Raw genomic sequence first — 26,942 nt, 5'->3', positions numbered from 1 at the left:
GTCAATTCAGCTTCAATCTGTAAACAGTGGACAAAAGGTGACCTCAGGTTGCATCATTGCCCATGGATTTGCCTTTGGAGTGGTTCAACCTAAACCCTGTCTTCAGATCTAAATCTGAATCCTACAAAGATCCTACCCCTCCTTATTTAGCAAGGGGTAGATGAAACTTGACTGTGATCTCTTCTGCATGATATTGGGAGCGATGTGACCTTCTCATTGACTCATTACTATATGTTAGTTAAACCCTCTGATGAAAATAATAAAATCAAAATATGTATACAACCCAAGAAAATGAAACATAACTGTTCTGATGGAAAAGAACCATTTACACTGAAGTCAATTTAATGATTATGCCTATAAACTTAACTATTAACAAAAGGAGTAAGCTTAAACAGGAAGGAAGAGAAATAATTTCATATGGTAAAACAAATCAGATCATTAACATGAATATTAACCAGTGCTTGGTACAGGATGGTAGCATATAATACAACCCCTCATAGAGCTAACTTTTGAATTGCCAGCTCCTTGAGTGAAGTCACCAATCTGCGAAAAACCTTGAGATTGTGTCCTACTTTATTCTGGAACACAACAAAAAAAGAGAAGAAAAATAGAAGATTATATTCAACTTCAAACATGCAAACATTAGAAGTGACAGAAAACAATAATAAAGCCAATAGACGACGTGAAGTACACAACTCTAACTTGCCATTTAGACTGAAGGATATACAATTTTATAGTTTGAATTTTTAGTAACAAGAATATTGGCCGTTGTTTTTTAAGGACAGCAAATAACTGCAAGTAGTCAAAGAATGAATCACGACAAGAATACCTCGCTTAGCAACTCAAGCCTTTCTAAGATAGGAATCAATTTTCCAGACAATGAAGTTATTTCCTGGGCAGAGTCAGATTCGGCATGATAGGAAATTGCTTTAATATTTGCATTCCCACTGGGAATAGAAGTGCTGCGAAGCCAAAAGAAAAAGAAAAATTACTAACCAAGTGACAAGATCTGCATCTTGTTACCCAAGTATGCATCCAACTGAAAATGATACAATTATGTCTTGATAAAAAGTATCCTTATGAAAATAATACATAAACATGAAAGTAGTGGCCTCCTAGACTAAGTAGAAATGCAATAAATTGATCTATGTTCATATTTTATAACTTGTCAGCATTAGTAAGTACAATATCCCGTTATCCTGGGTGATAAATATAACTCACCTGTCTTGGAAGTGGATAAGAATGACATTTAAGATATATTCAGTAAGAGGAAGTAATAATGTAATCATCTGATTCTTATTTCCAACAACTTTGCACATTTCAATCATCGCAACATATCTCCTGCAGAAAAAGATGAATCCTTTAGGAATGACACAACAACCCCTTTTTTAAAAAAACAAAAGACACCTTTTTATTGAAAGGATGAAAGTGACTAAAGCTCCAGAACACAAACTCAAGAGGAGTGAAACAAAAAGAGGAAAACTAACAACAATTTTAAACTCATATAATGTGAAAGGATAACAGAGTGTGCCCACTAAAATACTTGTATAGGACATCTTTCATACAGGAACAATACATACTTAGCCATCAAAGGACACAAAGAAGAAATCCCTTATCTTGTCACAATCATAACAAAATTAACACTGAAAAACCAACTAAAAAAATGACATGAAGAATGGCACCTTCTCTGGATGTTATCGGATAATGAGGCAAAATCTTCGCCAACACACTGTACAATAATTTCCTCTACATCCTGTCTCGACAGTTCATTTATGTCTTGAATCTGCAAAATTTAAAACCATGATAACAATGCATTTGACCCATATAATGACTAGGAAGAGAGAAATACAATGCAGCAAGATCTTTGCTCCTGCATGGAAGCACCTTATTTAATAACAATGATCTTTCTTCAGCTGCTCTTTCGAGAGTAGTAGTCATAGAATTAAGGAGAGTCCCGAGCAAATCCAAAGAGGGAGGCTGAGACCTAACAGGAGACTTGTGGCTAGACGAACAACCAGAGACCTGAACGAAAAACAACAGAAAGTCAAATTCCAAATATTCAATCCCAGTGGTCATATTCAAATTTGTCAGTCATTTTTGCATGAGAACACTGAAAAAGAAGTACCTGCAATCTTAGAGATTTCCTTGTAACTAGAAAATATAAATAAGAGATTAAACTGAAGTTCAGCTCAATGGAGTAGAGTTCTGAACTTCTCCTGTTCTGAAAAAAGAATTAAAAATAAAAACCCATTAGAAGGCTGACACTAAGGAACTTGGTTTAAGTATAATTTTGCAAAGAAAAAGTAACGCTAACCTTAAGTAATTTAACTCCTGGGCCAGAAGAAAAAGAATTCAATTCACGAGAGAAAAGTGAATGCATCAATTGGAAGAGACTTTGAACAAAACCATATTCATCAGTCTCCTCATACGGCCAAACCTTTACCAGAAAAATGAGAAAAAAAACAAAAAAACAAACAATACATCAAAATTCAATCAAATGAAAGAAGGGGCAACATGTAAATAAGATAAAATATCAAGTTTCAAAAACTAATAATAATAAGATAAAAATATCACAGAAATGAAACACTTAGAGAAACATTAGTCAACAAAATATATATATATGTCAGGCCTAAAACTTGATTTTCACAGCTATTTTTGGATATTATAATGCATAATATTGCCCAACTTGGGCTACTTTTTGCAGTAAAAGTTTACCGATCTACAAATGTTGTTTGTTACGATCCTTTTAAAAAGACAACAAAGTACCATCCACCTTGTCAACCGCCAAGTATTTAGGGGTGAACACAATTGAACTGAAAACGGACTTGACCAAACAAAACCAATGTCAATGGTATTAGTTTTTGGAGAAACAGGACATAGGTTAGTCAGTCCATTAAAGGTAAAATTAGAATTAAAAAAACCGAAACAACACTATTTGTACTCTTTCTAGTTTCTCATCTTCAATTTGAAGCCCCAAAGCCTCATGTGCATGCATCTCCATTTCTCCTCTCTCACCTCGGCAAGTTTCAACTTCCCTCACCATTTAATGTCTCTGCCGTCTCTCTTCTCCAAAAACGTATTTCTAGTTAAAAATTAAAAGAAAAAACCAACCGAACCTACCTGTTGGTCAGCAGCAGACTGCCCCAAAAACCATCAGTTTCTGTTTGGTCAGTTTTCTGTGTCGGTTTTTCTCCAAAACTAACGCCAACCAACTAACCAACAAGCATCCCTACTACACATGAATCTGTCCATATATTCATGCATTAAACAAAGATGTAATTGCCTTGTTTTATTTCAGTGAAATCTTATTTTATTGTACGACTTCTTCCAGTATGATTTCAATCTCATCAATTGTAATTGCCTTGTATAAACATTTCTTTTTTGACAATGCCTTGCATAAACATTTTGATCCTTTGACTACACTGAAATTCTTACATGGCTGTGATAAATCACAGGGCGATATGAGAAACAAAGATGCAGATATTCCGATGACCACAAGACAGCAATACTTTCGCTTCTATGATGATATTCCAGTAAACATAAATCGTGGTTTTTTCCTTTTAAAATATCATATACTCTCACAAGTGCCAACCAATTTAACAAGAAATGCACAAAAGAATTGCAATGTCAATCAGCCCAGAGATACAATACAACAATGTTCTCTTCTCTTATTAAAGATATCACAAAATAATTAATGTTGTTACCTTGCCCAACGAACCAACCAGCAGATTAATCTGCTCCAGTGTTACATCATCAGCTTCAGTAACATCCTCCCCAAGTATTTGATCAAACAGTCGCTGGTGTCCTTTAATAAAATCTACAACTTCTCGCACAATTTTATTTTTCACCTATAATTATACATCAAATAACGTCTAAAGCTAAACCAATTTTTTAAATAAAAATAAACTTAAATATTCATCAAAGAAATAATAAAAACAAGAGGATAGAATCAAGTGACATTTAGGAACATGCCTTCTAATTCACGTAAACACTGAATTTTTTTCATCTTTCGATGGGGTTGTTCTTTCGGTTCTTCTTGATCTTGGATTATTATTGTAATCTTTGTTGTACTTTGAATATTTCATTGATCAATGAAATGGTTTCTTATACAAAAAAGGGTAGAACATTAATGAAAGGAAAGTCCAATTAAAAGGAATGTGGTGAACCAGGTCATAGAAGCCCCCCGAATCCCTTTTCCATATCTCCAAACATTCTTTTTTTCATTTTAATTTTATTAACAAAAATAAAAATTAAAAAAAAACCATCGTGGGTTGGCCTTGTAGTAAATAGGAGAGCATGACCTTGATAAAGGACTAAAAGGTTATGAGTTTCCTTGATATCCAAATATTGCAGGGTCAAATGGAACATCTCGTGAGATGAATCTCCAAACATTCTTCTATTTATTTCCACTAGAATAACTAAGTCTTTTGCTAGATTGTTAAGATGAGCATAGCTCGATATATGTTTAACAAATAAATAAAAAAAAACTATTTGATAATAGCAAGAAGATGATAATGAATAACCCACACCTAAATCAAGTGTCATTGAGGACATGCCTTCTAATTGACATTGATATCAAAAGAAACAAAAAACAAAAAAAAAAGTTTATAAAAGGCCATCTTTCTACACAAAACCCAGTTAAAAGCAATGTGACGAACCTCAGTCATAGAAGTCACCTTCCATTCAAAAATAACAACAAAATCTTCCAAAAACATTGCCAAAATGAGCAGAGCTCAATTGGGTCCTAGAACAAGAGGTCCGGATCTCTTACTTTCTCATTTAAAGTCTCAATAAAATAAATTTAAGAAATGGTCATTTGCTAGCATCACTGCAAACTAATCTGGCTTTAAAGTGAAAAAAAAATTCAATAAACATTCCCTAGGACAATGGATTGGGTGGCAAGTGGCAACAGATTACCAAAATACTCAGGATACAATCCAAAAATAGTTGAAGAGAAAGGACAATAAAGAATGAGATAGTTGAAGTCCTCCTAACTTGACACAGGAATTAGGAGAGAGTAACGTGAGGATGGGAGGGCAAAATGCATACTCCTTAAAAAAAAAGACCAAAAAAAATGCATGCTAAGAATGACAAGAAAATGGCAAAAGGGAAAATTTAGCAAATGTATGCTGACCTCAAAAAACTCCGATGTGTCAACTAATGACGTCAAGGAAAACAGCAGTCTCAAAATTGGTGTTATGATACTTTGTCGCTTGTTAATATTCCCTGCTACATCTCTATGAGGGTTCGTATCAACCCACCTCAATCCTCCCTGGTACAGCACTTCATTAAACTAATATCTTATTAAAAATCCAATAACATTAGTGCATAGTTAGATAATCACCTGTATATTGACTACCCTACATGATGCAAGGTACTCCAAAGCGCCTGTGGAAAAGAGAAGCTGGGCCCCAAATTTTCCATACTTATGGCTAATTCTCGACAGTAAGCCAAGTTCAGCCTCTAGAGTGCAAGCTCGTTGCAAAGAATCAAAAGAATGAGCACCATCCTAAAGTGAAATTTCAGCAGGCTTTATTACACATCGATAATAACCACTATTCTTAAAGAAACAATACTCCGATTCTATATATCCCCCAAAAAAGTTGCATTTAGAAACAAACCAATTCATAATAGATCCAAATACTGATGACCCAAAAGACGCACTTAGAAACAAACCAACTCAAAATCGATCCAATAATTGTACTCATTCCCCACGAGAAAGAAAATTTAAGAGATCCCAAAACCTTGACACAAGAGCAGTTAAATGAGCTTCATTAAGTAAAAACCTAATCGATCAGACAGCTACCAATGGGCACACAGATCAAGAAAGATCATTGCCACGTTAAATCAACAAATGGGGAAGGGAGATTAAATGAACTTCCAAAAGAATTTCCATTTATCACATTCTATAGCCCGTTTCATAATTTATAACATCTAATCATTAATGGAAAATCCTTAGACCAATCTAAGCTATAAATATCTCAAAATAATATGACGGCAGAGTGGAAACAACCACCTGAAGTGAAACATTGCTTATGCTGATCAAACAAGACTTCAAAAATCCCCTGCTATGAAGTTGATTCAAAAAAAATCTGTCATGATCTATACAGATTAATGCATCCAAAATGTAGAGTGATATAGTCTTCCCTGGTTCACTGCCTTGCGTGGCATCCTTGAGAACCTGAAGATTACAGATCAAAAGATTAAATAGCATTAAAAGAATCCCCTTGAAAAAAATTAAATATGTAAAACATTGAAGGAAAACAATAACATTTTAAATAAAGAGACCAAGAATGGTTTGAGAGATATGATAGTCTTGCACTACGTACTATACATTTTTTTCCTTTCTGTTTCATTTCAACAGAAATTTTATCAAATTTCAAAATTTTCTAACATTTATAACCTGGAATCTAGTATTCTAGAGCAGAATTTTGTGAAGCTGCCTTGTCCAAACTTCTGACTTCTTACGTTTCTACATCTAATGTAATTGTTATACATGTTTGGCCGTTCCACACTATATACATATGGGACAAGATAGGCACATAGAGGCCCAATTGTTTGTAGACCCATTTGCTGCTCTTGATATTCGAAAGGTTTCTAATTCGTCAAAGATCACTACCAGCAAAAATGCTGCCTAGTCCAAAATCAGTAAACATTAAACAATGATACAAATCAACCAGGATCTAATTGTTCGCATATCTCAAGGACAAGAAGAAACCCACCACATCCAAGATAGATTGAGCCTCTTTACGAAGAATTGAAAAATTAGCATGAGCAAGTTCAGCCTGGTTCTTGTCAATCTGCAAAGCAAAGGAACGGTTATTTTTTTTTATATTTAAAAGAAACCTGTCGAAGTTCGAGAAGCATTTATTAACCAAAGCTGACAACCTTTTGTAAATCCACATCATCTCCATCTTGTTCATTTAAAAGTAGAACTTGCAGAACCGATGTTGGAACATCTGGATCCAGCATATTCTGACAATACTGAAGGTAGCTAAGAAGCAAAGCATATTGGCTGTAGAAAAATGTAAAAGCATAACATTAGGTTCAAACCAGTAAGCCACAAAGCCAACACCGTTCGAAGCAGTAATAAACATACCGCCTCCTTAGAGCTTCTGATGATTCACTCCTAAGAATGGCCATAATGAGCTTTAGTAAAATAGAATGACAAGCCCCATTAGATATTTGCTTCACCATGATAATATCGAGACATGAGACACTATCAGCATTTAAACCACCAGGACATGAATATCTTTCATCCCTTAGCTTGGCCATACATGTCAGTGCGACCTGTGAAATTCCAGATCTAAAGACATTAGGTACTAGAATGAATGAAAGATGTAGAAGTCAATATTAGCAATGGGGAAGAATAAATAGACCTGACACAAAAGATATGCCATCTTTAAAGAACAATCAGGAGAAGCAGATGCGCTCAAGGAGGCATCAAGAAGTCTGTCCACAATAATAAACAGTTAAAAATATGAAAAGCAGGAAGAAAGACGAGGTATAAATATGAACATACTGAAATAGAATATCCGATCGGTTTTCAAGTGATGATATTCTTCTGGACACTGTAACCTATAATAACAAACTGCTTATCATTAGATGCTGTTGGAAACAAAATGTTAAACATTGAAACTAGAATTGTGGAATATTCTACAGGAGCCCGACAAAACAAGCATGCAACTAGCTCAAATAGGAAAGAAACAATAGACCTCAATGGTTTGTGACCAGCTAGTTAACATATGAAGTTGTGCAGCCTGTTCCTCAAGATTTTTGTTGTACTTCCATCCCCATCGTAGAAATTGTTGAATGGTTTCTTTTACTTCTTCAAGTTCAGCTTCACTCCCAATATTATTTAGTTGGGGATTATCTGAATTAAAATTCTAAAAGAAAAAAAACACACAAATACTACTGAAGTCCGTCAAATTTTTTTTTTTTTTTGTCAAAAGAAGAAACTGATTTTTCCTTCACCAACCTGCCAAAGTTTATCACAAAAGGAAGTAAGGTCAATCAGGCGGTCACCACGCTCTGAATAATAGTAGATCCCACCCTTTTGAGAAGTTGAAGGATTCCCAAGTATGTCTTTTGTCTACAAAATAAGAATAAGGCCAGCATTGGAAGCAAATAATGCAAAGAAAAGATGAAGGAAGCCAGCGTACAAGAATATTACCAGCAATTCGTACTTCATATTTGAAACAACTTGGGGAAGCTTGATTGAGGTATCAGGAGTTCTGAACTGAACAACCTCAAGTAGCTCCAGTGCCTAAAAACAAAAAAATTCAGGAGAAAAAATTTAAAACTAACCCAAGCCAGCTCAGTAGCGCTCCAAAAACTGGAACTTATTACAAAAAAAAGGTCAATTTCATATGTGCCATAATCACTAGAATATGAATCCATGGGTACCCTTCCATTGTTCCCCATTGTTCCCCCTTTTATTCAATAACAAACATTTTTTTGTGGGAGGGAGTGGGGTGAATCGGTAGGGTAAGCGGTTAGGATGTCACCTTAAAAGCTACCAGCATCTACAACATCTACTTTTCAGACTTACTTGAGACTTCAAAATGAGGGTTGAAGCAAAAGTAAAAATAAAATTCACCATCTTATCCTGATGGAGCACTTGGCGTGAAAGAAACAACCCTTGAGGGAAATGTGAGAAACTTACTTATCCATTTGATCCTAATTTGCTTACAGCTCTAGTTGGTGTAAGCTAAATAGATGCTTTACGTATTTGCTTTCTAGTATATGTGCCAAATGGAAGACTTTTTATTCTTTTTTGAAACGGAAACAAAACTTCTTTGAATAAATGAAGAGGTAGGACAACAAGTTCTTACAAAATAATCATAAAAAATTAAGGATCAAGCGCACCCAGATATCTTAACCAGGTTGACACATTTATAGCACCAACCATCACGCCCAGAACAATACATACATAAAAGAGACCAAGTTAGATGCTACTAACAACAAGGCTAAACTAAGCTAAACAAGAAACCAAACAATCCAAGTTGAAAATTTTAGTTAATAAAAATAGAAGTTCTCCAACTAAGGCAAAAGTTTTGGATAGAAAAGTCTACAAATGATCCATCTAAGTTGAACATTTGTCATCGAAGACTCTTTGATTCTTCTCAAACCAAATTTCTGCTAACAGTGCTTTGACAGTATTAGACTAAATCAAATGAGGCTTGAAGTTCATGTACACGATTAGCTTTGAAGGTTTCCTCCTATTTTGTATATTTCATTACATCGATGAAATTCTAAATTCTGTTTCCCTAAAAACGTAAAAGGAGAGACATGGCCTGAAATCAAATAATTAATTGTCCTAGACAGCAATCAATTATCACTTCTTGATAAGAGAAAAAAAATAGTTTAAGAAAACGAAAACAAATATCCACTTACTGCACATAGAAAATGAATGGTTGGTATCGAATGAAGTACCTTGCTCTTACTCGTAGTTCTAACTCCAGGATCCACCACATGATTTTGAAGTGAGAAGATTGGACCTGATCCAGTATCAACTATTTCCATCCCATACAGGTGCGCAAGAATACTCTGACATGCCTCTCGATGGATCGGGCTACTCAAGTCAGCAGCATGCAACTCAATTGCTAGAAGTTTAAGCAACCATGCTCTCTTGAAAAAAGAAAATAGAAAGATAAATAGCCATTTTGTCTGGTTATAAATGGCAAGCACCAGAACATGTACGGAAAATTGAAAATGCAAGCATGGGCATGGTTAAGAAGTTCCGTGATCCATCAAGGAAAGACAAACCTGATGAAGGGAACTGACACGGAGAGTGTGATTATTTCTCTTGGGAAGGGGAACAACACCAATTGTATCCAAGTGCTGCCAATACAAGCATGAAGGGTACAGAAGGGAAGGGTGGAAAAAAATTCAATAAATGAATACAACATTTTGACCAATAAATTCATAGAAAAAAACAATATTTTGACCAATACATAAATCTTTCTATCCAGAATGCACGTGTTCATACCTTAACAAAGAAATAGTACTTCTTGTTGCTCAAGAGATCTATAACTGGCCCAGATGTTAGAGGATCTAAGCATAGCTCATAAAGAAGCTGTACAAGTACATCAATTTAGACTTAATGAAAGGCAAAAGGCAAAAGGAAGGAAGAAAAGGTCAGGACGTAAAAATCAACATATCCCCTAATTAGAAACAGGCAATCGTAATCCACATCTGACCTGAAAACCAAACTCATAAAGCAGGGAATTGACTTCGGGATTTGAAAGCTTTTCCAAAATCTCGAGAATAACCTTCAAGCAACTACAAAGGAAGAATCATACAACTATTGTAATATAATGTGACCTAACAATACAATAGTGAACAACATATCTTACAACCATAAAATCACCTATAATGATATTTTGGCTGCAAAATTGTCCGCTCAATGGATGTCTCAAGGTTAAATTTAAGTAGCAACTGTGTAACATTTGGAGCTGGTCGGCTAATGTTGTCAATGAGAAGCTGCAGAAAATAAGAACAAAAATGATGGTTTGTGATCCAACTGGTTCAAAAGGTCAAGACTCCGAGGATTTTCAGTTACTAGAAATAAGAAATCAAACTTGGCAGTAAAAGAATGGCAATACAAAACCTGCATTATAAGAACACCAGGATCATCTCCACTGTTTTCTATTGTATGACACTCTTCAGATCTTAACTCAAGGCAGGATGCATAATCCTCAACTAAAGAGCTCGCAGTATTAGATTTTAGTAGTAACTGTACAAGCCCAACCATACGAGAACTGCAACCAACAAATATCATCTTTAGAAGTTTGAAGTCAACATATTATAAACATAAAAATTCAATATTCTTCTAATATTTTCATATTTGCCATACTACGACAATTGAGAAAAAGAAGAAAGGCATGCCTTAAAATACTCATTATTTTGATAGACAACTGCTGAATCTTAGGATGAAATTCATATCTGACATATTCTAACAGTGCAACAATTTGACTGTGATCTTGAGAGAGGACGACATCCAAAGGCTGCAAGAATTAGGTCAAATCAAGGAGCAATTAATTTTTTAAGACAGACAAAATGTACAGAAGACATACAGAAGATACGTACATGATCTAACTATGAGTTCAAGTTTCCCACTGCATAAATAAAAAAGTCAAACAGAGTAGAAACAAAATTAATTGTCACTTATTGAAAACTTAGTTCCGGGGCCATTTAGAGTACATAGGTAATGGAACCTACAAAAATAAAAGAATCTTTGCCAATATCATTTTTTCACAACTCTGTTTTTCAAAAAAGAAAAAAAAGGGTACGGAGAACAAGACGTTCTCCAGACAATATTACAAAAACAGTATAAAGAAAATAATGGAGAAATTCTAAAACCACTTTCAAATTTTAAACCCTAGATGACTGAAAAAATTAATTAAGGAAAACTTTAGGGCTGGTCAATACTTATAGTATTCAATGAATATTTAATGCCAGTCCTATTCAAAAGCATATGCACAAATCACCAATTCACTCACTCATACGGATAAAGAAAAAACTGACGCTAATAACTGCAACAAATGAAATACTTACCTGATATAAAGGGCGCCAATAATCAGCCAGAAGTAAATCCTTCTCTAATACAAGAATCATTATTTCAAGAGATAGTTCCACAGACTTCTCCAAGAGTTGTCCATAAATCTGACTCGTCCTTTCATTTATGAGAGAACCAACACCAGGCAGAAGAATACCCATGATGTTTCTAAAAACAGATTTCCCACTCATGAAATCCTAACCAATGATAAAAGGCAAAAACTTCAGATATTTCCACTAAAATGAAAATATTAAAAAACACAATGATGCAGGAATGGAGTTATAATTCTTTAAACTGATGATCAGTTACCTATATCTCTTTTAGTTGACTGTTACTTTGAGTTTTAGTCCAGGTGGTTATTTTAATTAGTTGACCGGTTGTATAGGTGGAGACATTACTGTTTAGATTGAGAAAACCTATTGCGCAAAAAAACTTGATCTACTTTATAAAAATAACAATGTGAAATATGCAAAAATAAAAAAATAAAAAGGATAAGAAACCAATCTAAGACTCTGATCCAACAAAATCAAACCAAGATCACAATTATAAAACAACCCAGGTACAGAAGCCTAAATGGAGGCACTAGAAGTCATATGGTCTCTCTCAAGCCAGCTCCCCATAAAATACTTGCACCAAATATCCCTTCTCCTAAAAGGGTGAGCACTTTCTCAATAATAGCATACCCATCTTGATTCCAAATGAAGCACAAATTGAACATCTCCAGCAAACGATGCCAAAGAGAATGAACAAACTTGCAACCCCATAACATGGTGCAAATCTTCATATCGACGTCTGCGAAAAAATGCACCATTGTTGAAACAAAGAAAGGGAAGAATGTTAATGTTCTGGTTTCTTTGCCCCTTAGAGATTCAAGCTCTTTGTATATTTCTTTTGTACTTTGAGCATTAGTCTCATTTCATCATATTAATAAACAGACTTTTTTCCTTTAAAATGAAAAAAGAAAAACATACATCTTCCTGGTGGAGGAGAAAGCAAAAGTGAGTTGGGATGAGAAAGGAACAGACAAAACCCAAAAGAAGGGGCTAAAAGAAGCCCCTAGAAAAATCAGGGGTCCTAAGCCTAGAATCCTTTCTCCTTCAAAAAACTTGTGATTATAAAGGATAGAAAGTAGATCAACAATGCTAAGCACCTATCCATCAAAATGAATGTGCTTGAATCCCAACAACAAAGAGAAAGAAGAATCAAATGCTACTGATCCACAAAAACCAACTCCTTACTAGAAAGATGGTGTAAACAAGGGAACAACTAGCCTCTTTAATTAACTTTAATAAAGAAGCTTGTTTTCATTTCAAAGAAAACAAGGGAATAACTCCCAAAAGGGTCAATCTCCCACTCACCAATCCTTCTAACAATATACGTTCATGCCCTCTCCAATAGAACATACACGAGGAAAAGAAACAAAGTTGAAGAAAATTGTTTTCCAAAATGCTTTTGCTTGGCCCTTTGGTGCCATCATCTACTACCCATGCAAAAGAGTCTGGGCCATACTAGCTCACAACCACTTTGTGCTACAAAACACCAGACTCCATAAAGAACCACCACAATCATTTCACCAATAGAGCCTCGTTATATAATCTTAAGCTACCAATCCCAAGGCCCCCCCAACTCCATTGAATTAATTACCACCTCCTTCCTCATCAACATCTTCACACAAGAAATTCCTTGTCACTCTCTCAAGAGACAAAAATAACTAGGAATCTCACTCAACACCAATAGGATAAGAGAGAGCCTTCTCCTTTTAAAGAAAAAGGCATTTTTCCAAGTAGACAATCTAAATGAAATTTCAAAGCACTTGACTTTTGCCTCCCTCGAAATCCTACAATAAAGAGGAAGGAAGTTGATCCACCAAAAATATGGTTCCAGTCTTTGCCCAAAGACCCCTTACTCTATTGTCTACTTCATTGAACGATTTATATTTTACAAAGACATAGCACATTTAAAAGGGTAGAAAAGCTAACAGACCAAAAATTTGGTTCCAGTCATGTCAAATAAGATGAACTTATAGAGTGGAACTTCATTGCTCCCAAGTTAATTGACTTCGCAACAGAAATTGTTTACAAAGAAATGATGAAATATGATATAAGCATCATTATGAATGGGTCCTTGTATATGAACAGAAACATGCTTGCATCAGTAGAAAACAATCACAAATTAAAATCCATAGAAACTCATTGCATGTGGCTCGAATGAAGCAATAGTAAAAAATACGTACTTTTAGCAACTCAAGGACTGGTAATTGAGTTTGAAGTGAAGATGATTGTGATTCCATTGGTGACTGTGATCGGTCAATAACAATGTCAATGTCTTCTTCTTTAATATCATACATTTTTAAAATCCTGCACATTGACCATAAGAAACTAAAAAATGATGGCCTTCTAATTGATGAAAATCATAGAAAGACTATAATTACAAAAGTGTTTGGTGTAATTTGTACTCCACCAAGGAGCTGTGTGTTGCAACACACTTCAACATGAACAAGGAATTTAAAACATGGTTAACTAGCCTGAAATCCTTGCACGTCCTACCCATTTTTTTTTAACCCTCCTTACCTTATCTTTTTAAGGAATAAGAATTTAAATAATCTATGAACTACTAGAAATGTCATAAAAGCCTTAGACTTGATGACAACCACATAGTAGGATAATACAAAATGAGAACTATCAAAAAGTTGCAGCATGGACCAAATGGAAAGCCCATAAACTCAATCAAAATCTTCACTTTTGAAGTTTGAACCCATCACTCACATGATAAAATGTTGAAGACAAGCAACAACTAACTGCCATTTCTCGGCAGCATTCGCATAGGCTCGTTGAGGGAATGGCCCAAAAACATGATCATAAATGAACCTAAATATTCCAACAAATCTGCAACAAAACTTGCAAAACTTAGAATAAAGAAAATTGAGTCAAACCTCTATAAACAATAAAAATTACCTGCGCCCTCTATCACTTAGATCCCTTTCTTTACCAATGAGAGCATTTAACAGGTTAAGGAAAGATATTGTTGATGGATATCTCTCTTGTCTGGCTTCAATTTCATTTAACTCAAATTGCATATCATAAACCTGCAAAATAAAACTCCCCTTGAATGCATCGAAACACAACAACAAGCATATTCCATACATATTCCCATTGCAGCAAAGTTCAGTCACAACAATTATCATATTTTAGAAAGCAAACTAACAGAGTGTTTGTAAGGCTTCATCTTTTCTTAATCAAGCACAAAACAGAACATCTTTAATTTGTAGGTCATTCAATACCAGATATCTCATTAGCATATTAAAATAGCTATGATACCAGTGAGACATTTTTGATTTACAAGTGATAATGAGCCTGCTAAACCTCCACTCTAGCAACAAAAATCTCCTGGTAACACCTCCAGAAAAAATCGATTTCATAGCTTATAACAACTCTTCACAAAACAAAAAAGTGAGGCCAGATCTTGAACAATCTAATTGCTGGAATATTTAACATTATCTTAAATGACCATCTGAGAACAACTAACCTGAGAAGTAATAGGCTTTGTACCATTCTGAACATGTGATGCCACAAGAACAGGTAAATCATACTGCTCAAGATAGAGCCAAATTATATCCTTCGACTCAGAGGAAACTTCAATGAAGGATGCTATTGCATTCCTCAAAGCACCCTACATTATAATCACAAACTTGATCAAAAAAACAATCTTAAAAAGATCTAAAGCATGGTATCTAACACCAAAAATATGAAAATTTTGTATTGATCCAATTTTATCGGATGTCCCAAAAGGGACAAAATATGAAAAGTCTTGTGCTTTTTGTATCGTTCCAATTTTATCAGATGTCCCCAAAGGTAAAAAACATGAAGAATCTTGTGCAACATACTTTTACTTGAAATTTAACAAAGAAAAGCACAACCAACCTTTAGATAAGGAGGAACATTCTCATAGCTAAGAAGTTTGAACAAAGGTTCAATATCAGGAAACCAGTTTTTTCTTTCAACAGGATTTCCATTCTCCACAACCTAAAGCTCATCAGATACCAAACAATGAAAATGATCAGTAAAGAGTAAAGAAACAATGAAATCTATAGCATATCCTATTTGAATTATTTGTTCTTATTGATTGAATCTTTTGCTCGTATAGTTGGCTTAGAATCTGGTTGGCTCTCTTCCAAGCTGTTCTTTTATAGGCCCTACTGTAACCATCCATCTTCTCCAAAATAAAAATAAATAAATAAAAGAGCTGGGTTTTCTAAACAAAAAGAGCATGCATGTAAACCATATTAAAAAAAAAGGAAAAAAGAGTTCCCTCAAGCGATGGAGCACATCAAGACCATGCTCTAGTGGTAGGAATATTGAATGCGAGAAGGAAAGAAACAGTATAAATCTAGATGAAGTCCACTTCGATCTTTAACAAATTGCCAGCTTTGATCATTGATGGAAGAAAAAATACAAATAATGTTAAAGGATACAAACTTAAAAAGGAGTGAAAATGCACCCAATTCTACAAAAAGAACCTCCAGTTCGACATAATAAGAAGACTTCAATTCTGAACAATTTTTTTGATCATTTTATTATTACGATTAGGGTCTTAATCCTTTCCCCTTCAGACTTCTTAATCCGTGACTGCAAATGTTGTGGTAACTCATGTGCATGTTACTAGCTAGATAACCATACTGATGACATATAAGTCAGTCTAGCAAGTAGAATGCAAACAAAACCCCACAAAAACTAAAGTCATGGATTGAAGAATCCAACTTGAAAACAATCTCAGAAAAATGTGGAAGGGAAAAGGCATAAAAGTTTAGAACCCATATAGTATTTGACACTATTACCTTTTGAAGAACATTCAAATATGCAACAAGTGCTTTTGCATCCCCTTCCTGAAACTCTGGTAACAGGGCCCCAACAGTTTGGAGGGACTGTCTAAATTTGTCATCATAAATTGATAGGCAATCAAATAAGGTGGTCCATCCAACAGACCGGAATGCTTTTCCCTGAAGTAACTCAAAAACCCTTGAAGCACCTTCTTCGTTACAAGCCTGAAATGCATGTAGAACAACAATTATAGGAAAGTAAACTCTCGTGGAAAAAAACGATGGACTGGGTAGTCCTAAAAGAGCATAGATACATACTAAGGTACTCAGCATATTCAAGAATGCCACCAATGTTTGAAAGTTTGTATGATCCTCCCCAGCAAAATTGGCAAATGTCCACAAGACATCATTGCTTGACAACAGTTCTGGCTCTTGCTGAACAAATTGCAAAATCTCAGCACTTTCAACAATCAAACTTCAAACCTAATTAATGTCAGCATGTGTGAGCTATTACTTTAGCGACCTTTTCTAGAACGTTTCAGTTGCCTTCTAAATCTCTTACTATAGTAAGTTATTTTGCCTTGATCAGTAATAGCATGAAATATTTTTCAATAAAAGTACCAAACCACCAAATCATGCCCATTTGACCCGAAAGTATCTATCTTATCAACATCTCAGCACTTTTAAATACTTCAATCAATGTTTACCCGGTAAATTTCACTAACAAACTCCAAAAGGGAGACAAAAGGTGAAGGAACAGTTCCGCTAGCTTGATGGAAACTTGAATCACCATCTTGCATGAAATCTTGTGACCCCGAAGCACGAAACTGACTAAGCGTGTGCATGGCTCTGTCTTTTGACTCTTTCACCTTCACACCACAAAAGACCAATAACCTTAAATTAAACTAGTCCTATGAAAGATGATAACTGTTAAGGAGGTTAGACATGTATCTATAGAAATGCATATACATAGACACATAAGCATGAGTAGTCAACACAATTTTTTTATAGAGAATTCCAGTTATTTATAATGTTCTAGTCCTTGTATTAGTATAGTTGTAACTTGTAAGTTGTATCATTGTATATAAATATTGTAGAGATATTGCTCTTTATTATCTTTTTACATTTATTTACTTAGGCTAACCTTGTTAGTTTTTTTAATGAGAAACATGTATTAATAATTTCATTGATCTGATAGTATAAAATTACAAAAGGGCAAAAGATGCCATGAGGAATTATATAATACTATCTCATTGTGAAATGAGAGATGCAAGGTCCTAATCACAAAAATTAAGAAGTGAATTTACACCAAGAAAGCAAAGTATAAAACTCTTCAGTTAATGGACTTGACCAAGAAAATCCTTAATTTACTCTAATCCTACTACATCACTTGTCCTCTTGTCTCTATATACAGCTCTTCAGTTAGTGGAATATTTGAATCATTCTCTCAAACCTAGTATTTACATGCTATCAAACCACTAGGTCCTTTTCTAGGGAAATTAGGTTTATCAACCATGAGGTTTGGGGTCAAGACTCTTTTGGTTTCCACCTTGGGTTTTGTGAGCTTGTGCTTCGTAAGCCTAAACTTGTTGCTATTGAGGTTAATTGATGTCTGTTGCTGCTTGCATCAGCCACCACTGCTACTGCAATTTTGATCAAAAATTTTAATTTTCTTGTCACTCCCCAATCCAAAAAGGGAGCATAATCGCAAATCGACCTAAACCTAAAATCTGGTTAGCATCAAATCAGTGTGCGAGTCTCATGAGACACCGCATACTTCTACCGCTATTCCCACGCAATGAGACATGTGAGCGCATGTGTCACCATAATCCCCTCCATCTTAGATGGGTTCTCGTCTTTGTGCCTTTCTCTATTGGTTACGTGGTTTGGCTATACCTTGCTCGGGTGCAATAATTGAAAGATCTTTACTAGTATGTTATTCTCTCCTAGTTATTACTTATTTCAAGATCTTACGTACAGATGAGTATTGATAGTGGAGGGTGTAAATCTAGAAGTCTCTACATCTTTGAACCAAAAATACCCACTATAACGATGGCAAGCTCCACCATGTCATCTTCCTTCGCATAAGGTTTTTGTTTGGGGCATTCGTATAGCTCAATGTTGAAGAGTCCCGTCCCCAATTTCCCCATTCGACTTCTTTAGATGGTGAGATCATGTGTGAGTATGTAAATTTCACCTCCTAAGTATGTAATGCTCCATATTTTAGTTAGTTCATTATGATGTTTGGAGTTATCGACTTGTTGAGCCCAAGCGTTCTAGTATTTTGTTACCTCTATCCAAGATTATTTTCATGTAACTTGGTTATATTTAATGAAAAATCGTTATAAGTTGCTTTCTCATTTTCATAACTTCCATATTGAAATTTGAACTCAATTTAATGGTGCCCTTGCAGTCCCTACGGAGTGATGATAAAAAATATTTCTCTCCTGCTCTTATGTAGGAATCCTTCATCAACGCATTGATACGCAGCCTCAAAATAGGGTTGTATAACAAGGCATCTCCTCGAAACAACAAGAGCGTTTTTCCAATAACTACATCCAAGGGAGGAAACATTCCCCACTGAAGTTTATAGAAATTAAATTTTATGGAAGGTTCTACAATCACTTATGAGATAAGGATATTTATCTTCTTTATACAATGCAATAATGCAGAATTATGCATATAATATTCTATTTCGTTTCTGTATAGGTAGTTCGTCGTGGTTGGATTACTAATCCTCATGTACCATGACATTGTGGCAAAAGTAGTATTTCCTTTATTTAACTTCACATGAGAATCTGAGAAGACATCCAGTAACATGGTTAAAGAAAAAGCATGCTCTAATTTACACATCCTTAAAATTTTAAATTTGTCGCTCAATTGCTAATTCACAAGCTCAAGGATATTAATCAGTACTGTCAATTAATTAAGTTAACTAACAACCAAGTAAAGGAATCAAACTAAACACAAACTCATTCACACGCTAGATAATAAATTCTTTTAATCCTAACCTATATATCTTTAATGGAAATAATCAAAAGCTAATTTAAGGAATGCAGCAGTGCCAAAAAAAACTAGAAAACTGTGAAACTCTTGGAGGAAATCTCCTAACTGACCTTGTCCCTGGCCAAAGGATGAGACAGAAAACAAGTAACCAGCTTGTGCAGATAAGCATTGTACATATAGATCATGTCCTCGTCGTCATTCTGCCAACATAATAAAATAGATGATATTAGCAGCCAAAACAATATAACAAGAGATGGTGCTATCAAAAAATATTAGCACCTTAAAATAAATATACTTAACAAGTATTAGCACCTAATAACTTTCTTTTCCATAGGCAAACATAAATTGTTAAGAATGTATGCACGAAAGCTGCACAAACATCATAAACAAAATGTAAGTAACAAAGTGTTGGAAATTATGAGGTTGGCAATATTTGTTTTTACACCTTCAAATGTTATCAGAAATGCCATTGAAATGGTGGTTTCTGAAAAAGGAAGGTTCTATGAAAATGTTGATCGCGCAAAATACTTACCTTATTGGTAGTTTCCTTTGTTATTTTCTTTTGCATATATCTTTCCTTATTTAGTACATGTTTGCTATCGAAGTTAGGGTTGCTTGTTATGATTCTATTGTGCATTTCTAAAGGACACTTAGTCCTTCAGCTAGGGTTGGTCGTTTTGTCCTTTCTTGACCATCATTGTGCTACAAAAATGTGTTGATATCAGTCGTGTTTGTCAAAAGGCAGAGGAAAAGTTCCATCTTATCCTTTGGCAGTGTGAGTATACTAGTTCTATTTGGGAGTTGTTTTTCCAAACATTTGGTTTTTTGGTAGCTAGTTCTATTTGGGAGCTGTTTTTCCAAACGTTTGGTTTCTTGGTAGCTCGCCAAAAGGGTACCAGGAGTTTGATCGGGAGTTCCTCCTCAATTCACTTCAGGGGCGAAGTGTCGGTTTTTATGGCTTGCTGGGGTGTTCACTATTTTATGGTCTTTGTGGGGTGAACGGAATAATAGGGCATTTAGGGGTAGGTATAGGGACCCTAGTAAGACATGGTCCCTTGTTCGCTAACATGATTCTTTATGGCTTGAATTGTTAAAAACTTTTGTAACTACTCCATAGGCATTCTTTTGCATAGTTTCCTCTCTTTTGTGGGCTTGAAAATGAAAGTGGTCATTTTTATTATTTATTTAAAAAATAAATGAAACCCACTGCAATCAAGAAATGGAACAGAGAGAGAACCCCTCTTACAGCACAAATCCTACCTCTTTGTCAACCATTGGGAGAATCAAATTCTTACTTTTATTCCTTTTCTTCTCTGTTACCGTTAGGCCATTAACTTTATTAGCTTCTCTCTACCTTTATATCTAGGGACTAGAGTTATGCATTTGTATGGGAACAACAAAAACTGTATTCTTGCAAAATAGTCTTAAAACAAAAAATACTAACCTGGTAAGCTGCAGTCTGAATAACTTCTTGAAGTAAAAACTGGAAGGCATTATGGGAAAAAATAACTTCCAAGCACGATTGTAGGTAATCCAAATCTTTTGGCGAAGCATTGGGAATGGCCTCTCTTGCATCAACCATGTCATGTATTAGCAGCAAATGAACAGTCCAAGCAAACCTTACAGCATCAACAAACCCTTCCACTGTTGGATCATTTCCCGAAGCCATCACCTAAACAAAAATTACAAGCGCACTCAAAATGTTAGCAAAATGCATGTATGTATCAAACAGGGAAGTAATGGTACTGTCTTGATAAACTCACGTTATCCTGAAATTCATTTCTAAAAGAAGCATCACTGGACAATATGGATGCTTTATTTGGAACTGCACTCAAAGCATCTGACACGAAGGCAATAATGATAGAGAAAAGGAGACTAAATACAATCTGCAAAAAGAAAATATATCCACTATGAGAATTGAATGCAAGGTAATGAAAAACAAAAGAAGAAAATGTATCTAGTGGGTCTTTTTCTTCTCCAATTCTACGTTAATAAAAAATTGAAGGGTACCTAAAAAATGAAAGAAGAAATTATTAACGTGCCTGAAGCTTTATGGGAGCTTTCGTCTCATTAAGCTCAGCAGCGCAGTCTTTTAAAACAGAAAAGAGATCCCTTGCATCCTTTGGACCTGATAAACACGAAATCACAAAATTGCCATATGCTTAATTATCTAAAAAGGCCAAATGCTTTCTTGTAGATTTTTAACTGAGCTATCTTCTTTATTAAGTAGAGTTTCTTGACATATTACTTATCCATATATTATGCATTAATTGATCTGTGTTTCTTATAATTCAACAAGTTTTTTTTAGTTCAAAAACTATAGGATCTACATACAATCAATCCTTAACATGGTAATTGGCGTCTTTATCTGCTAGGGATAAAAGAGATTAAAGAGAGGAGATATTATCATTTCACAGATTTTAACTAAGTTCCATTCACAAAAAGTACAGACTGAATTATCAAATCATGTTACCCAAAGCTCTTCATCAATCATGAAGCAGGTACCCTAACACAGTGACTATGTCTATGGAGAAAGACGTGCATCTACAACAATCAAATGTTACTAGCAAGCACAACATGAAGCAAGCAGTGAGTCTTAGCAACACTCATAGTTAACCTTCAACATGCAACCAACTACATCAAACAATTCAAGAAAGGCCACGGTTTACCTATTCGTACAACAAGAATAGAAAGGACAAGACAATGTCCGATTATTAGTCTTTCCCGACTGACCACACCCCGACGCTCAACAAGAGCACCTTTGGAATCAAGAAGGTAGCGCTCACAGCTAGGTCCACCCAAACCAGCTGGTTCTTCTCGATTAAGTTCCTGAAATAAGAAAGATGGAATCTTTTAATGAAAATAGCCATGGGAAAATATTTATACCCGATCACAAAAGTTGTTGGATATGGAAACAAAACAATATCTTTCAAAATAAATTATTCAATCGTGTTCCAACCAAACATTTTACAGAAGACTAACAAAATCATGGATCAACGAAACCCTCCCATGGTTCCCATACACTCCATCTTTATAGCTAATCTACATTTTTGCACAATTGGAGAAGTTTCTGCTAACTCTATTGTATTTGGTTCTTACTCCCCTCTTTTTGTAATTTCATACATCAAGAAAATTGTTCCTGACCAAAATTAGAAACTAAAAAGTCAAAGTTTTCCATGAGTATTGTCTTTGCTCTTTTATAGCCAGAACCACCCTATTACCATCTAAGTTGGCAAGTCCGACTAAGATTGAAGGCTTCTAAAAGCTTGGACTCCAGAAAAGCCACTGCTGGGCAGAAATAGACTAGATTAACAGTGTCCTCTGGGTTATTTCAACACAAGAAGCACAAATTAGAATTCCATTTTTTAATCACACAGCTCATGAAGGGGACAAGGGCTAAGACCAAATGAGCATATTACATTGTACACTGAACAACTCAAGTCGTATTCTGGAAATTTTTAATTAAGGAACAGATGATAAATATTGGCATATTCCTGCAAGTTAAGAACAAAACAGCTGTTTCAAAATCATATTGTTAATATTGGGGCCACCAAGAACAAAACAGCTGTTTCAAAATCATATTGTTATCAAAGCAATCAATCTTTCGCTGAGCCTATGAAGCTTTGGATGATAAAGCATCATAATAATAGTAAGTAGTAACATGATTCCAAGCTTCAGCGAAAGGTTAAAACATATGGCATAGCCTACAAGAGAGCCTATGAAGAGCCAACCTTTATCAAAGCAATCAACCGTTGTCTTAGCCCATTATTAACAAGATCTTCTAGGTGTCTTTGGATGTCAGAGATAAGGCCAACTTCATATCCCGGATCCAAGACAACCGCCTGAAAATGAAAGAATATAATCTACAGTAAGCAAGGAAAAACAAAATTGCATGACCAAAAATTAGGGTAAAAAAAGCTGTAACATAGATACCCTCAATAGAGTATGGAGTGACATTATTAGATCTCTTCTCTCTGTATACCAAAGCCCTGCTGCAAGACGGAAAATCTCTAAAGGATCTCGTTCCGTTAAATCCCACTATGAAGAACAAGAAAAATAAGTAATCGAAAGGGAGACAGTGAAGCTGACATGAAATATGATAACAAGTTAACGAACAAGAGAGAGAATTATACCTCTTGATGTGCAGCAACAAGTAGGTTTACACAGTCTATTTCATTCAGATGAAGGTCATTGCTCAATTTTAAAGTCTAGACCAAACGTGAAAGTGAAATTAGATAATGCCAATAATGTAAAATTCATGGCATGCTATAACGAAAATAGGAAAAACTTATCTTGCTTAATGAATATATAGCATGGACAAATAATGCAAAACATAATATTAGAGACACTTTACATTTCAGTCATGAACGTTTTTAGTAGGTAAGTTTTACTGGAGTGAAAGAAGGAGCATTGGGAGGGTTCTAAGAGGGAGGAGAAGGTCGTCATTTATCTCATCTACAATTCATAGACTATGTCATTTTCATCTATTATTGGATAGTAGAACTTTTCATAATAAAAAAAGTTTGTCTTTCTTTGAGTCCATGTCGAGTCTAAGGATAAATATACATAAAAGTTCATTTGTGGGTGTTAAATATTCTAGTTCGGGGAATTCGGCATTTGCACGGTTTGCAGCGGTTAAATTTACCTCCTCTGAAATTCATTTTTGTTTAATTTCTTGAAATTGTTTTGTATTGCTTTGTGTGGGTTGGTTCTGGTTTATTTCTTCTCTCCTTGTTTCAGTTTTTTTTTTTTGGTGTTGTGGCTTTTGGGTTTTTTTTATATCTGTGAGTGTCTGTGCCAACTAACGCACACCTCAACTAATCTCACGAGACAACCCGCCTGACCCTACAACATTTGGATGTCAAGGAAACTCGTAGGAAATTAATTCCTAAGTACGTGACTACCATGGATTGACCCTACAACATTTTGGGTATGTTTTTGTTCCAATTTGTTTCGATGTTATTTGGTGCATTCTCTTTTCACTATATCAATGAAATGCCCCATTTCCTTTTCAAAAAGAAATGTAATCCATCAGAACTGTCTTATTGAGTAGTGAGATGAATTTTGAGCCCTGATCCAAGCAATCTTTAGTAGAGCTCCTATCTACAACATTTTCCCTCTTTAGTAGGATGAGCAAAAAAGACAAAAGAAAAAAAAAACTAGGCCAATCAACAGAAACTAACTCCGATCGCCAATTTATTATGCAATTTTTTGGTTAGAGGCTAGAGCTGGTTTTATAGTATGCAAAACTGACTTGTCGATAGGTGATCCCAAAGAAGACTCAAACCGTCAATCAATCAAATAGTTTTACAAAATATTTTTTTGAAACAAAAACAAAACTTTTCATTGATTTAATTAAAAGATAGTAATGAGCTCAAAATTCAATGAAAAATAGAATCTAAGGATCAACAAATGCACCTAGATATCTCTACTAGGTCGACACATCTTTAGAACCCCATCACATCCCAATACAAAAAAAATCCGCTTGATAAAACTAGTGAAGACCATGATTCCATAGAAAAACAAAAACAGTCCAATTAAGACAAATATCTTGAATAGAGTAATCAGCAAAAAATAAAGATTGAGAGCTCCACGAAGAAGCTAGTAGACTGGTAGAACTAAGATGATATGTCCAATCCAAGGCCTTCTCGTGAAAAACTCTGATTTCGTTCAAACTATAATTTTAGAAATTAAAGCTTCAAATGCATTAGACCAAAGTGTCTGAGCTTTAGGAGAGAGTAGAGGACCAACCAGAATTTGAGACAAATTATCTCTAATTGACTTTCCGAAAGCCCAAGATAAGTTGAAGAATGAAAGGACTTCATAGGCTCTTGTAAGTTATACCATAATAGATAAACATGGGTTCCATCTCAAAGTCAATTAGCTATAATATGACCTATAGTGTTTTCTCTTAAAAATTGTAAGGTCTTTTGCATCTCAAACCCATTTGTTTTCATAAAAAAAATGAGAGAATTGTGCATCTTTTCAACATGAGATCCTCAACAAATGTTAAGTGAATTGAATCAAGTCACCGCTCGTTTACAGATAATGAAACTTCGTTGATACAATGGCAACATGTCTCCCACCAAACCGAAGTAGAAGGAGTTGAAGAAGGTTAACTACTTAAACTAGTATTCTTCTACTGTGGTCGAGTAAAAAATAAGCAGCCAAAACTAAATACCATGACAACCTACGTGGTAAACTCATAATCTAATTGACAAGCCAGGAAAAAACAAATGGAGGAAGAATTTACAATTTCAACATCCTGATCATCGAGAGTTATTGTTGAAGAATCCGGTCGCCTGACTTCTTTAGATTGAACTTGTGCACGGTCCGAAGCTTTCGGAGGCTACAACCCAAAATTCAACAAAATCAGAACACCAACAGACAGAGCCAAGCTACTAAATGACAAAAATGCCACAGACCCAGCTCAGGAAATAACGAAAAACAAAGCCATACGTACAGGAAACTGAAGCAGCGACCGGAAAGCAGGTATAGAGTTGTGAATGGCATGTAAGAGCTCGACCCTCTGCGCAGGCGAGGGAGGAGAAGGACCAAAAAGCGCCGACTCAATAATGTGGAGGTTCTGCTTGGAGGACATCATGCGGGACGAACTGTAAGTAGAACTCAGAAGCTGCCGCAAAAAATAGAAATGGGAAGAAGAAGGGGCTTGGAAGCTGGAGAGCGGGAAAATGCAGGGCGATTGAGAAGCAAAACAGTTCGATAAACCCTTCCAAGGCCCAAAATATGGGTCCAAACTGAACAAAGTCAGTGAGTGGGGGAAGAAGAAGACCGGTAGGGTTTTGGGGTTTTTTTTCTTTTTTACTCTAATAATTTAATGGTTAGATTTGCAGTAATTTAACAAATCACGAATATAGTAAAGTCTCTCGTTTGTATAAAATGATACAAGTTTATCATGGACATAAAAAGTATTAATGATCAACTTTTATTGATGATAGACTTTTATTTAAATTTTATTATAGACTTTATTATTATCCTTAAATTTATTATTTATTATTTATTATAAATCTTTTTAGTCAAAGAAGCTCACGAGTATGAAAGTCAATTATCTACATTACGTAACTCTTTAGTCGTCGCTATTCCACTTTATGTTTTACGTTTTTGAAGCATAGAATTAAATATAAAACAAGTCAAAAGGTATTTATCATAAATATAAAAACTATTTTAAATGATAAAATTATTAAAAATATTAATATAAGAGCAAAAGAGCCTTAGCATAAACGGTAAAATTTTCATCTATAAATATGTTGATTTATTTTGTTATATTTGAAAATATTATTATAAATAATAAACATTTTTATTTATATTTATATTTACTTATTAGTTAAAGAGAAAGTTTGTTCCTAAATGACAAAGGGTTAAAAACATTTACGAATATACCAAAATTTTATACCACGTGATATTTATCAATATTTTGATTCAGTAATTGAAAGAAGAAAAAAAAACAGAATTTATATTATTTTTTTTAATTTAGTGTGGCTGCAATTCATTTAAAAATATTGATGGAAATAATAAAATTAATATCACAACAATTTAAAT

At 34.8% G+C, this 26,942-nt stretch overlaps 1 protein-coding gene across 1 annotated transcript; it reads right to left on the bottom strand.

Annotated features, from left to right (window-relative positions):
- Window positions 1-251: 251 nt before the first annotated feature.
- On the bottom strand, window positions 252-26,174 carry LOC101207579 (nuclear pore complex protein NUP205). Its single transcript, XM_011650376.2, has 45 exons — window positions 25,846-26,174; window positions 25,636-25,731; window positions 23,516-23,590; window positions 23,316-23,420; window positions 23,114-23,224; window positions 22,052-22,211; window positions 21,425-21,510; window positions 21,146-21,268; window positions 20,827-21,054; window positions 19,493-19,582; window positions 17,084-17,245; window positions 16,695-16,811; window positions 16,395-16,601; window positions 15,481-15,582; window positions 15,086-15,229; window positions 14,515-14,645; window positions 14,326-14,445; window positions 13,794-13,917; window positions 11,560-11,757; window positions 10,891-11,009; window positions 10,613-10,763; window positions 10,373-10,485; window positions 10,203-10,284; window positions 9,992-10,078; window positions 9,769-9,843; window positions 9,436-9,630; window positions 8,174-8,266; window positions 7,979-8,092; window positions 7,716-7,886; window positions 7,523-7,578; window positions 7,380-7,452; window positions 7,100-7,290; window positions 6,889-7,015; window positions 6,723-6,800; window positions 6,017-6,181; window positions 5,345-5,509; window positions 5,135-5,272; window positions 3,705-3,848; window positions 2,315-2,437; window positions 2,126-2,221; window positions 1,885-2,022; window positions 1,683-1,783; window positions 1,222-1,341; window positions 830-962; window positions 252-578 (listed from the first exon to the last, which is right to left on the bottom strand). Exons 1-45 carry the CDS (start codon window positions 25,984-25,986, stop codon window positions 495-497), a joined length of 5,652 nt encoding a protein of 1,883 aa, XP_011648678.1. The 5' UTR covers window positions 25,987-26,174; the 3' UTR covers window positions 252-494.
- Window positions 26,175-26,942: the final 768 nt, after the last annotated feature.

Source organism: Cucumis sativus, chromosome 2 (assembly GCF_000004075.3).
Source record: "Cucumis sativus cultivar 9930 chromosome 2, Cucumber_9930_V3, whole genome shotgun sequence".
NCBI classification, from domain to species: domain Eukaryota; kingdom Viridiplantae; phylum Streptophyta; class Magnoliopsida; order Cucurbitales; family Cucurbitaceae; genus Cucumis; species Cucumis sativus.
Note: the sequence above shows the minus strand (reverse complement) of the source record. Positions and strands in the feature narration are given on the sequence as shown.